The 13,458-nt window shown below is 52.5% G+C and overlaps 2 protein-coding genes across 7 annotated transcripts in view; both read right to left on the bottom strand.

The window, feature by feature from the left end:
* The window catches only part of SFXN5 (sideroflexin 5), a 95,750-nt gene extending 86,502 nt beyond the window's left edge, over positions 1–9,248 (bottom strand). For 3 of the 5 annotated variants that reach the window (XM_040993228.1, XM_040993229.1, XM_040993226.1), the window contains exon 1: positions 9,017–9,118. In XM_040993228.1, the coding sequence (XP_040849162.1) occupies positions 9,017–9,118 (102 nt within the window). Of the gene's footprint in view, positions 1–9,016 lie in introns of all 5 variants that reach the window. The other 2 variants (XM_040993225.1, XM_040993227.1) reach the window with 2 other exon arrangements.
* A 1,824-nt stretch (positions 9,249–11,072) lies between these two features.
* The window catches only part of RAB11FIP5 (RAB11 family interacting protein 5), a 28,553-nt gene continuing 26,167 nt past the window's right edge, over positions 11,073–13,458 (bottom strand). For both annotated transcript variants that reach the window (XM_040993223.1, XM_040993224.1), the window contains one exon: positions 11,073–13,259. In XM_040993223.1, the coding sequence (XP_040849157.1) occupies positions 13,056–13,259 (204 nt within the window). In that variant the 3' untranslated portion in view covers positions 11,073–13,055. The remainder of the gene's footprint in view (positions 13,260–13,458) is intronic.

Raw genomic sequence — 13,458 nt, 5'->3', positions numbered from 1 at the left:
CTCCCATGCCATAAGCTTAGCTGTCTATGCCTGGGTCACTATGTGCTGGCCCTGACAGATTTTAATACTTGGAAATAGAGGCCTGTGGTTCATAAGAGGGCTCTGAGCTAGAAATGCAATGGATGATGACAGGGGCCTCATTCAATTGGCACAAACTCAGATTCCTCTTTGCAAGGAAGGCCACACAGCAGAGAACTTCATGATACCACATGGGATGGAATTTGGGGAACAGGGGGTGGGAGGGCAGTAAAATCTACATGAAGCAGGGTTCCAGTGGCCCCCAAACAGAGCCAAGCTGTGGGCAGACAACAGAATTCTGGGTCTGGCCTCCTTGGAATGCATAAAGTTCAGGGCATGGTACAATGGCTTAATAGCTAAATCCTCACTTTGTATGTACCGGATCCCATATGGGTACTAGTTCTAATCCTAGATGATCCACTTCCCATACAGCTCCCTGCTCATGCCCTGGGAAAGCAGTGGAGAATGGTCCAAATCCTTGGGACCCTCTACCTGCATGGGAGACCTGGAATAAATTCCTGCCTCCTGGGTCTTGACTTCAGATCAGCTCAGCTCTGTCCATTGCAGCCACTTGGGGAGTGCAGCAGTGGACAGAAGTTCTTTCTGTTTCTCCTTCTCTATATAAATCTGCCTTTCCAATAAACAAATCTTAAAAAAGAAAAAAAGAATGCATAAAGTTAAGACCCATGTGCTTTGTCAGGGCCAGAGACACTTGACTTGAAGCTAAGCAGGTACGTGGGATTTCTGGCCAAGCAGTAACTGCCAGTCCAGAGGAAAACACTTCATTCCTCCTTATACTACCAAGTCTCTGGCAGTGCTAAGCTCAGCAATGGGTCATGGAGCCATCCAGAGGGAGGTTTTGGGACATACTGCGCAGCTGCAGGCAGTGCTGATGAGATACTAGGCTTCCTGCAGCTGCTGCCCCAGCTCTGCACTCCCTGTACCACAAGGCAGGTACTTTCTCAGTGAGTTCCCTTTTTTAATTTCCTCAGCAGTTAAAAATGCACACCTTTTCCCAGCCCCAACATCCAGCCCCCATCTCTCTGCAACCACAGTCAGTGGATAAAGAATGAGTTAGCCAAATGACTCCTTCCTTTCTCCTTCACAAGAATGATGAGTCAGCTATTCTTGCTCTGGGTGCTTTGCTTCCCCATGCACAGGGCCCAGGGAAGAGCACAGGCCTTGCTTGAAGCAGCCCTCAGCCTAGGCCTCTCAACCACTGCTCCTCCACAGCAAGAATGAAATCCCCAAGGCAGAAAGCCTCGGGCAGCCAAGTGGTGCCCAGTAGTGCCCAGTCACACAACACACAGACCCACCAGGGCACACACACGGGCAGGCCATACATTCAGGGATTCTGCCTTTCTCATTCTGGGGTGGGCTCCAGGAGATGCAATCCCTCTGCACTTGCCTGCCAGCTCCAGGAACAGCTTTAAAATACAGCCACGCTCGGGTGCATGCAGTGGGAAGGATAGGACGAAACACACAACACCCTGCAAATAACTGTGGGATGGGAGCACCGCTTCTGGCAAACTGTGTGAGAGGTGCCCCCTGTACCCATGCAGACCCCTCAGCCAGGACTCAAGGATAGCCTTCTCTTATCCTGTTCCTAAAGACTTCAGTCCTGCTGGGACGCCAGCACACTCTTATCCTGTTCCTCTGATGAGAAAAGTGAAATCTCGAAAGAGGTCAAGGAAAGTAATAAAAACAGCACCTAGCTCTGGGTCCACTGGAAGACCAGTGGAAAGAGGCTAAAGGGCTTGTTTTCTGTCCAGCCTAGAAGGAAGAAAACAGCAAGCCCAGGAGAGGAAGCAGTGGAAGAGGAGGAAAGGGAATAGGGCAGGTCTCAGAGGCCCCCCACCCCACTGCCACCAGCCTGCTTAGTGAGGTGTATAGGAGAGTGGTTCAAAGTACGAACTCTGAGTGCACAGGCAAATGGGGGACAGAGAAACTGGCTAAGAACACCACGGAGATGCACAACCAGAACTGAGGAAGAATGGGGCAGTCTCCAGGATGAATGACTATTTCTTCAACAAACACTGGGGGTTGTGGGAGGTTAGGGAAAGAGACTAGAAGATAAAAGATTCACATAAGAACCAAATGTAGTATGTGAGGCTTAGGATTCTGATGCAAATAAACCAACAATAAAAACTAATGGACAGTATGGCACAACATGTTAAATTCTCACTTGTGACAATGATCCCATATGAGTACCAGTTCAAGTCTTGGCTGCTCTGCTTCTGATCCAGCTCCCTGATATGATAAAGCCTCGGAAAGCAATGGAGAACAGTCCAAGTAAGGTCTTGGGCTCCTGCACTCCCATGGGAGACCCCAGTAAAGCTCCTGACTTTAGACTGGCTCAGAGTTAGTTGTTGTATCCATTTAGGATGTAATCCATATTTATCTCTCCTTCACTCTAAGAAACAGGTCTTTAAAAATAATAATAATAAACAATCAAGGAAATGTGAATAGCGACTGGTTGTTTGATATTAAGAAATAATCAGGTATATTGGGTCCAGCGTAGTGGCCTAACGGCTAAAGTCCTCACCTTGAACGCGCCGGGATCCTATACAGGTGCCGAATGCCAGCAGCTCCACTTCCCATCCAGCTCCCTGCTTGTGGCCTGGGAAAGCAGTCGAAGACAGCTCAAAGTTTTGGGACCCTGCACCCGTGTGGGAGACCTGGAAGAAGTTCCTGGCTCCTGGCTTTGGATCGGCTCAGCACCGGCTGCTGTGGTCACTTGGGGAGTGAATCATTGGATGGAAGATCTTCCTCTCTGTATATCTGACTTTGCAATAAAAATAAATAAAATTTTTAAAAAAGAAAAAAATAATCAGGCATATTAAGAATGCTGTGCTTGTTAAAAGTTAGTCCCCAAAAATCCTGTAATATGACATGAGGAAGAAATATCATTTCTATGATATTCTTCTCCTAAAAGGGTACTCTCAAAACATCAGGCAAATCCAGATGGAGAGACGTTCTAGCAGGTTTCTCAAAAACATGAAGGTCATCAGAAACAAGGAAAGTAGAATCTATCAGAGGCCAGTGCTGACTAAGACATGACAACTAAATGTCATGAGGGAACCTGGGTAGGATTTTGTAACAGAAAGTAACGTTAGTGTAAAAAAAAAAAGTTGAACTCAGATTAAGTCAGGAGTATAGTATTGTAACACAACAATGTTGCTTCTTAGTTTCAACTAGTTGCTTCTTAGTAGCCAAATGTATCCTGGGGATATTGGTTGAGGGCTGAGTATGAAGCCTTTGCTTTCCTTTTGATTTTTGTAAATCTAAAAAATCCCAAACACCTGCTTCGCAGACTGGAGTGCTTGGGATCAAGTGCGGCTCTGATTCTAACTTCCTGCGAATGTGCAACAAGGAAAAGCAACAGGTGAAGTCTCACATACTTGGGCCCCTATCACCACAGAAAAGCTCCAGACCGAGGTATTGCCTCTTGACTTCCCCCTGGCCCATCCATGCTGTTTATTATAGGCATTTAAGGAGTAAGCCAACAGATCGCTGAAATAAATCAGTTTTTAAAAAACTAATGAAGTGAGTCCTTATTTTTAAAGATATCTTCTTTTTAGTTCGCAAAATGACAAGTTACTTGGGTTTTGATTACAAAGAATTCATTGGGGAGATGTAGAGATGAAACAAAGTCAGTCTTTGGCTAGCACCTGTTGAAGCTGAGTGCAAGAGTGCAAGGAAACATATCAATGAGTGTCAGCTTTTGTACCTTGGAAAACCACCAAGAACAAAAAGACTGACAATAAACAAATAAAGGTGAACTCTGGAACCAGGCAGCCTAACAAGTGGCTCAACTTGTTGTGAGATGCAGTCTCCTAACCTACAGACAGGAGACCACTGTACCTGCCACACAGGGCTGTGAAAATCAAATAAGTCACTATGCACAAAGGTGGCCACCATTCTCAATATCACCATCACCTACTTTTTAAAAAATATATTTATTTTATTTATTTCAAAGGCAGAGAAAGAGACAGAGAGATCGTCCATCTGCTGGTTCATTTTCCAAATGGCTGCGACACCCAGGACTAGGTCAAGTACAAAGCAGGAGCCTAGAATTCCATCTGAGTCTCTAATATGAAGGGCAGGAGCCAACTTCTACTGCTTTCCCAGATACATCAGCAAGAAGCTAGACTGGAGATAGAGCAGCTGGGACTTGAACCAGTGCCCATATGGGATGCTGGCACCACACGCCGCAAGTTTAGCTCACTGTATAACTTCAACCCCTATCATCATCATCTTATGGAAAGAAACATGACCATGGAAAGAAACACGGCCACAGGCCAAAGTCACCACCCTTTCACCAGCACCTGATGTTGCTCAGTGCTCCTTCTTCCCCATCCTCCTGCCTAAGAAGACCTTGACAGAGGAAAGGAGGTGGGAGGAGCTCCTGGGGGGTTACTCCAGAGAAAGGCCTTGAATCCAAGTTCCACAGGAAGCAGTGGGGCCACCTGGAGAGTGACAGTGACAGCCCTAGTGTGGGCTCCAGGAACACCCCTTGCACTCTGAAGCACCCTGAGGCAAGCTTTTGTCCAGCCAGCACAGGACGCCAGGAGCACCCTCGGGGTTCCTACTGTGTGCTTAGCATGGAAGGCAGGGGCAAGAGATGCAGGTTGAACCCAGAGGTAGCTCACCAACCCAGTACACATGGAACAGATTGTGTGTTCTTTAGACTCACTTCCTTAGAGCCCAGGGCAACCAAGCGCCGCATGACTGAAGATTCTTATTCCACCAAACATGCCCCCACCTCACTGAAATCCTACACAATCCCTAAGGAACAATTCAGAGAAAAGGCAGACCAGCTGCCCAGCTACAACCTTGTATGATGATTTAGCTGAAGCCCACAAAGAGCCACTGAGAAGTCTGCAGCACATTCGTTTAGTCAGCAAATCTTACTAAGCACATGTTGGGTGCCAGGCACTGTGCTGTCAGCAGGGGTCCAGCCAAGCACAATCTTTGAATTCATGGGGTCTGCACCCCTAGAAGAAGGAGACAAGGGTAGACATATTGCCTCGAAGTTAAGATGCCAGTGAGGGAATGGGCATTTGCCCCAGTGTTTAAGACACTGGGTGTTGGTAGTCTGGGCCTTCCAGCTTTGACCAGAGGCTCCTGCTGCAAATACGCTCCGCCAAGTGCTCGGCCAGGCCAAGCAGCAACCCAGCTTGGTTCCCCTCTCCATATTTATTGGAGCAGGAGGGACTGGAACTGCACTGTATGTCATGCATCTGACTTTGTTCAATCCAGATGTCAGTTGGGACAGAAAGAATAACCTAGAACCCTGGAACAAACTGGGTCCCAATGCAAGTATGTTATGGTAAACTGAAGGTCCAGACTTCTAAATGACATGTGTCACTATAAAGCTGCTTAGAATGAAGGTCTTCTAGAAGCCATTCACACAATTTTCCACTTAACCAGGAAATACTTCTCCAAAAGCATGCGATCAGGTTGATTTATTGGAGCTTATTACACTAAATAATAAATATGTGAAACTTAAAAAAAAAAAAAGACTCTGGGTTTTGGGAATTCTTTGCAGTTCAACATGCTTAGGCTTAGGAATTAAGCAGTGGCAGGTGGGGATCCGGTATGAGGCTTCTCCCTGTCTTCTCAAAGTTAGATACTCTTTTATTCCAGGGTTACCTTCAACAACTTTATGGGATGCATGGGAACTCCCAAGCTCAGAATGGCCCATTGCCTGAGAAAGGTGATGATAAAGTGAGGAAGACCTGCATTTTGGTCAGGGTGTCAAGGAAGCCTTTGTTGTTGATTGAGTCAACCACCTGCAACCTAAATGCTAGAAACCATTAGTATAAACAATAAGACTTTGTTAATATGTTACTGGGTTTCTGTGATCCTTCCTTTTCCTTTTCTTTTACAAGACCATCAGATCTTTGTAGAGACAGATAAAAAGAAACTTAATAAAGCCACTGGCATGCAACAACTGGGTCACCCACATCCCATATTGGAGTGCCTGCATTCAGGTCCTGGCTTCGCTGTCCACTCTAGCTTTCTGCAAATGTACAGCCTGGGAGATGGCAGGTGACAGCTCAAGTAGTTGGGTCTCTGCTACACACACAGGATATCTGCACTGAGTTCTAAGCTCCTGCCTTTGGCCTGGTCCAGCCTAGGCTGCTACTGGTATGTGGAAAATAAACCAGTCAATGGAAGATGTAAGTCTCCCTGCTTTTCAAAAAGAAAAAGAAAACTTTTTAAAGAATGCCAAGTTCAATAACTGGCTCCAAATCCTCAGTCCAGTGTCTGCTTATGCACACCCAGGAGGCAACAGGTAAGGGCTTAAGTCATTGGGTTCCTTCCATCCACCTTGGAGACCTGGATCAAGTTCCCAGATCTCAGCTTCAGCCCCACACAGGAGTCACTGCAGACACGTGGGGAATGACCCAGGAGATGGGAGCTGTCTCTATCTCTCTACTCTTCAAATATATATTTTAATGTCAAATAGGGAAGACAGAGAATAGTGTAATAGCTACCCCAAATCAATGTTTGCATTGACCTGGGGGCTCTGCAGTAAGGGAGTGTAGTCAAGACATGGGATGGTGCTATGTAGACATGCTAGGGGCTAGGAGGAATGGGGCAGGAGCTGAGCTGGGGAAGGGGCACTGTTCCAGCAGACAACCCAGTGTGGGGAAGGAAGAGTAGGCTGAAAGGTTGAAAAGCAGCCAGTATGGTGGGAGGCAGGAGGGTCAGAGGGGTGGATCTTACAGACCCTTGGGGCATCCACATCACAAATGAGTACTGGCTCAAGTCCCAGCTGCTCCACTTCCTGCATAACTGCCTGCTAATGCCCCTGGGAAAGCAGCAGCACATGGCCCAAGTGCTAGGGCTCCTGCAGCCACATGGATGAAGTTCCTGACTGGTCACTGTTGAGTAGATGGTAGGTGAAAAATCTCTCTCTCCTTCCCTTTCTCTGTTGTTCTTCTCTCTGTAACTCTACCTTCTCTTAAAGGGGAAGGGTTTCTTAGTCTCAGAAGGAGGGTGCTAAGCGTGTAGCAAAAGGAGAGATCACCTGATCAGACATGCATTGCTGGGACTCTGCTGTGCAGAAGGGGGAGGGATTGGAAGGCAGACACAATGAAAGCAGGGAGACCTCTACCGTGGCCCAGGAAACTGACTGGGTTAAAATGTGGGTGATAAACCGTGACCTGAAACCTGTGACCCAGGTGAGCTGGTCTGCTGAGGGAGAGAAAGGGGCGTTCTGAGGTGAGTCCCAGCTTCCCCACTCTAACACTGGGTGGCAAACCTGGTTGCTGGCAGAGCTGGCAACTGAGTAAGAGAAACAGGCTTGGAGGGAGGAGGAGACATTCTGAACAGGGATGAATCACCTGTGATTCCAGCAGGTCACTAGTTTGGAGGAAGGGAGCTCCAGACAGCGCCTGCATTCCCTACCTTCCAGAGCAGTCACTCCAAGCATCCATCCACTGCCCCAGCACACACTGCAGCGAAGGGCTCTCATAGGTACTCCACACAGGCAACAGAACGTCCAAAGTGCCACGCTAACAGGTGCCAGAGGACAAAAGTCCACCCCAGGAATCTCTGCTCATGTCTCAGGGTAAGAAGGAGCAGAGCAAGGTCAGCCCTTTTTTTGCACGGGGCTTGGAGTACATCCAGGAACCGACTGCAGGAAAGAGGGTGAGCTGTGAGGATCCCACAAAGGGGGCAGAGATCACAGTAGACGGGATCACCAGGGGGATCCATTAGTAAAAAGAAGGCAGTCCCTGGTCCCCAGCGGTTGTAGGCCTGGTCGCACAGAAGGACGCGGCAGGGCCAATCTAGCCCTGGCAGAGGTTCCCCCCACCCTTACCTTGCAGTCTGGCCTTGCTTTCCCTCAGTCACCCACAGGCTGACACTGCCTGTCTTTAAAAGGCTCTCAAGTCTTGATTAGAAGCTATGGGGACATTTTCCCTGAAGGCACAGGAGCACAGCTCCCCATAATTATATCAGCAAAACCTAGGAGTCAGTCCGCACCGCCCCGCCAGCTGCCGCCGCTGCCTGTGCTACCACCTCCGCCACCCATGAGAAGTGGCCACCCGCTGGCCTTTGAATACTCCTCTTCCTGCCCCAAAACTTTCTGATCCCCTCAGCCGCCACCCCACCTCCTGCAAGACGTGTCTCAGCGCCCAATCTCTCCGCCCGGTACACAGCAGAGCCCCGTCGGAGGCCACGGGGCCAGGGTCTGCAACGCTGAACAGCCCCTGTCACCCGACGCGAGTCCTGGAGTAAAGGGCTCACACAGTCATCGCGCCCCCCGAAGAGCTCAGCCGGTCTGCCCCGCGCGGCAGCGCTGGGTCCAGGTGCGCGGTGGCTCCTTGCACAGGCAGCAGCCTTGAGGATGACACAGCGTTTCCCGCACCCCGGCTCCATCCGGTGGGACACCCGCCCGCCAGCCCGCGGCGACAGCGAAACCTCACCGCGCGCGGACCGGGCTTGGGGTCGCGGACCAGGAGCGCAGCCGCCGGACGCGCGCGCGCTCAGCGCGAACCCGGGCGGCCAGCAGCTGGGAGGCAGCGTCAGTCTCACCACCCGGGGCGGGGGAAAAAAAGTTAGGAAGCATCCCGGACACGCAAACTTTGCCTCCCCGGGTCGGCGCTCGAATTTGGCGCCCGCAGGAGGCCTCTGCCCAGCCCAGGACAGACCCCGAGGGAGCTGTTGGAACCTGGGTGCCAGGGGCTCCGGGGCCGCGGTCGGCGGCGGCCAATCACAGAGCATCTCGGGCGGGGAAGGCTGGAGGGCGCGGGTAACCGGGGAGCGACGGCGCCAAAGGCCAATAGAGAGGCAGCGTGGAGAGTCCTCACCCGCCCCCCTGACCAATGGGAAGGGACAGCCGTGGCCGAGGTCCCCGAGGCACCAGCTGCAAGCTCTGGTGGCCGCGAGTGGGAGACCCTCGGACGGAAGGGGACTTTGAAGGGGAGTTTGCGCGCCCTCCCGGTGCCACCGCTGACCTGCAGCCCGCAAGCCCGATCCTCACCTGCTGGAAGCGGGGTTTGCCCAGCTGGAAGGGAGGCGCATCGGTCGAGGTGTTAGCGGCACTGGCCGCCGCCGCCGATGCTGTAGTCGCTGTATCCGCCATGGCCACTGACACCCGCAATCCCCGGCCCTTTTAAAATGTCCCTCTTCGGCCCCCGCCACGGCGGCCTCTCCCGATTGGCCACAGGCAACCGCAGCGAGCCGGAGGCGCAGAGGGTTGTGGGGAGTGTAGTCTCTCGCGTCACGCTGCACGGTAACCCCGGACTGCAAGGGCGACATAGGGGTGCTGCGGTGCACAGCTGGGGCTCCATATCTGCCGGCCGCGAAGGGCTCACGCGCACGGACGGCCTGCGGGGCGCCGCTTCGCTGCTGCTCTGTACCCTGCAGTCGGAGCAGCCCAGGCCACCGGAGACCACACAGGCAAGGACTGCAGGCCGAGTGGGGTTCATCTAGGAAGGCCTTTTACAACCGGTAGCACTGCGGGGAGTTCCACGCACTTCTCGCTCGCCCGCCGCTCCTCCTCCTGTCCCTAACACCCACCCGCGATCCCAAGGACATTCTGCGCCCAGAAGAGTAACTTTGATCTTCTCGCACTGCTTCTCTCTGACCCTAACCTGAATATTTGCGTTTTCCTGTCCATCAGACACCTGACTTTCCCCAGTTATGCCACGGTTTGGCATGTGTAACTATTTCTGCTTTTCGGTACCTGCCTTTCCTCTACACGGTCTGTAGAGTAGGGGCTGTTACTTAAAACGTTAAAACTGAGTTGCCTGTTTTGATTTGAAAGGCAGAGCGCTAGCAGGGTCCTTGCCCCGCATGCCTCCTACAGCCAAGGCTAAGCTAGGTTAAGTCGGGAGCCCAGCTCCAGGGACTCAACTGCTGACGCCATCACCTGCCGCCTCCCAGGAGGAGCAGGCTGGAATTCAGACACTGTGACCCAGGATGCGGTGTCCCAGACGCTGTGCCACCTGCCTGCCTCCCGGCTGTGGCTTTCTGATTCCTGTGGAGTCTTCAGAGCCAGGCACAGGCGACTCACAGCAGGCATTCAAGTAACCTATGGGCTGGAGGTAACCAGGAAGCCTTAAAAGCCCCAGCAGCCTCTGCCTACACCTCCTTTGGTAAACTCCAGAAGACCACTCCCACCTAAAGCCTGCGGGGAGCAGTGCTGATCAAGTACCAGCAAGCAGAATGTTTATTTATTTATTTATTTATTTATTTTAATCTGAGAGGCAGATTTTACAGAGAGGAAAGACAGAATCTTCCATGTCCTGGTTCACCCTCCAAATGGCCACAAGAGTTACATCTAAGCCAATATGAAGCCAGAACCCAGGAGTCTCTTCCAGGTCTCCCATGCAGGTGCAGGGTCCCAAGGCTTTGGGCTGTCCTCTACTGCCCTCCCAGGCCACAAGCAGGAAGCTGAGAGGGAAGTGGAACAGGCAGGACTAGAACCGACACCCGTATGAGATGCTAGTGCTGCAGGCAGAGGATTAGCTTGTTGCACCACGTGGCAGCCCCCAAGAAGAACTTTCAATACAAGGGGATCCTGCGGTGGAGCAAGCTGCTGCACAGACAGCACACTCCTGCAGAATGGGTCAGTTCAAGACTCCTAGCTGGATTACCTGCCCACTGTACGAAACGGGGATGCCTCTGTCACCATGAGGGTGGCAGGACTATTTGGTCTCCGCTATGGGGAAGCCCACTTTGGTCTAACTGGACACTGCCTGGGCTTCTCTTTCACGAATAACCTGGAGAAACTCCAATCTCCCAGAAGATGCAGGGATTCCAGCTGATCCTGGACAGTTCGTATTTTGGATTTGTGTCTTATCTCCCTCTACCAGCCTGAGAACAGGAGTCAGTTCTATGGCCCTCCATGTTCCCCCATGGTACCCATGGATGAACCCATAATGCTCACCCAGGCCTATCCTGGGAGTGAGAAGAGACAGTCCAGACCCCGGGCCCACACTGTGCTGCCCCCTGATGGCAAGGCAGAGACTGGCTGTGAGGCTTTCCCCTCCACACACTCGCTCCAACACAGGAACACGACAGAGACACCTGCAGTAGGTGAACATTTTATTCTTCATAAAGTGCTCAAAACATGGAAGAACAAGCTCTTTATAAACAGGAGTTAGAACTAGGAAGACAAACAGCAAAGCAGAGCTTGAACTGCTACTCCCTGCCCAGACCCCCAGCAGCTCTCCTCCAATTTGTAGCCAGGAGCAAAAGTGATTGAGCAAGAACCATGGGGTGCATGCCTGCCCTGGACCCCAGGCGAGACCTGGAATTAAGGGTGAGTGGGAGACTGGAGCTGGGATGGGACTAGGGGGACACCTGGTGGGGGGACTGGCCTCCTCACTCAGAGAAGTTACTTCTCTGGCCCCCACATCCTCACTCCCTACTAACACGTGACTCAAGTCCCAGGCACCTGGCACCTATGGTCTCTCGGTGCTCATAAGGGGACTTCAAGGTGTTTAACTCTATTGGAGCTTTCCCTGTGTGTGCAGGAGATGTGTGGGGATTCCTCTGCTCCACCCTGGCAAGTGGATCCACAGGAACACATGTCCTCCCAAGAGACCCCAAAGGTACTCTGATCAAGAGATGGCCCCACAGGAGCTGGCTGCTCCACCCCAGGCCAGAGGTACGATCCCGTAGCACTCCTGTCCCCTCCAGCTTTTATTAACACAGGCTGTCCCCAGACACCAAAGGTTCCTTGCAGAAGCCAGGATGGGAGGAGGCCTGCTGTGTTCTCTACAAGAAAATGAGGGGCTGGGGGCCAAAGGGCAGACCCTTCCTTTCAGAGGATGCTGTGATCCAGGCCAGGCAAGTCCATGGGGGCAGACGGGACAGTCAGGGATGGCACAGTGGAACCTCCCACTTTCAGAACTGAGGCCAGGCTGAGTCAGACAGTGGAGCAGCCCCAGGCTCCCTGCCATCCAGTACAATCTATCCTCAGATCCTCCACCTGGAGGGAGGAGGTAATGGCAGAAAAGATGGAGGGAACTTGGCCAGACCCTCAACAGATTCACTGTAGCAGTGGGGAAGGACAGGGCTGCTCCACCTTCCACACACATTCCCCCCAGGCCCTGGCAGAGCTGTCTCCATGTGCTCAGACAGGAGGGGGGGACATCCAGGAGCGGGGGAGGTCTACGTCCAGAGGTGTTAGACCCCACCCACAAAAGGCACATTTTAATTGGTTTCTGGAAGTTCAAACCCTTGAGCAGCAGGGTGTTGGCATCTGGACAGGGAGCCAGAAGAGACATGGAGGTTTGATCCCCAAAACCTAAGCACCCCAGAGGCCCGACCTAGAAGGGCCCACATGTGGGAGGGGAGCCAAGAGGAGCCCCCGCCCACCTGGCCCCACCTGCCACACATTCCCAGCAAAAAGGTCACATGTGGGGATACGAAGCATCTTGGAGAACCCATGTCACCCATCTTCCCCCCAACACACGGGGTGACCACTCTGTCAGCAGCTGAGATGGACAGAGACTCAGGACACAGCAGAAACCAGGCTGGACCACAGCAGCTTCTGGTTCCCAGGGCAATGGGCATGAGACTGAAGAGTAGGTGCCCTGCTTATGCATAACCTACAGACGGGCAGCTTGGTCCCTGTCCCCATCCCAGGAACACTAGTAACCCCTGGAGGGGCTGCAGGATGAGGGTTTGGCGGTGGGAAAAAAAAAAGGCTGACCATCTATAAGGGAGCAGGGGCATTGGGGGCAGGGATAAGAATCTGGGCACAAGCCACCCCACACACCAAACCACAGTGTACCCCTAGCTCTGTCTTGAGGGCCAACTTCCTTATTCCAGTTCACTGAAGCCCCTGAAGCTAAAGGAGATGAAAAAGTGCAGGTAGGGAAGACCCAGGGTTCCCAGACACGCAAGGCGCACCTAGAACCTGATGTGTTCCTTCCGGCTGCCCTAATAGAGGCAGGAGGGAGAGGGGAGCAAGGAGTGACCAGACTATGGTCTCCCCAGGGAAGTGTTCAGCAGGAGGGCTGCTAGGCACTCAGCCCAGCCTCCCAAGGGGGCAGGGGCTTGGAGAGCTACTTGGGGGTGCCAGGAGGGATCTGCAGCAGGGTGGGCGAGGTCTCCATGATGCGCACTAGCAGCCGGTCGATGTAGCTCTCCAGCTCCTGCACATGCTCATTCCGCTGGCTCAGCTCCCGCTCCCGCTGCAGGAGCAGGCAGATGAGTTCATCATGTGTCAGGTGGTAATACTTGGCCGACTGGTCTGGCATGGCTGAGTCCTGAGTTCAAGGATAAAGAGTGAGCCAGGCAGCTCTGGGCCTGCCTGCCCACCCATTCTAGGCTCACCCCTGGACCTCTTCCCAGAGCCCTTGGAGCAGCTGCCTCTGCCTTCCTAGCCACCTCCTATCCCAGCTGACTTTGGGACTGTTGTGCACCCTCCCCAGCACCCTGCTCCATCACCCCCCAGTCAGGTGCCCA

Source organism: Ochotona curzoniae, unplaced genomic scaffold (assembly GCF_017591425.1).
Source record: "Ochotona curzoniae isolate NIBS_2020 unplaced genomic scaffold, NIBS_Ocur_1.0 contig_883, whole genome shotgun sequence".
In the NCBI taxonomy this organism is placed as follows: Eukaryota; Metazoa; Chordata; class Mammalia; order Lagomorpha; family Ochotonidae; genus Ochotona; species Ochotona curzoniae.
This window is presented reverse-complemented; position numbering and strand designations above follow the sequence as displayed.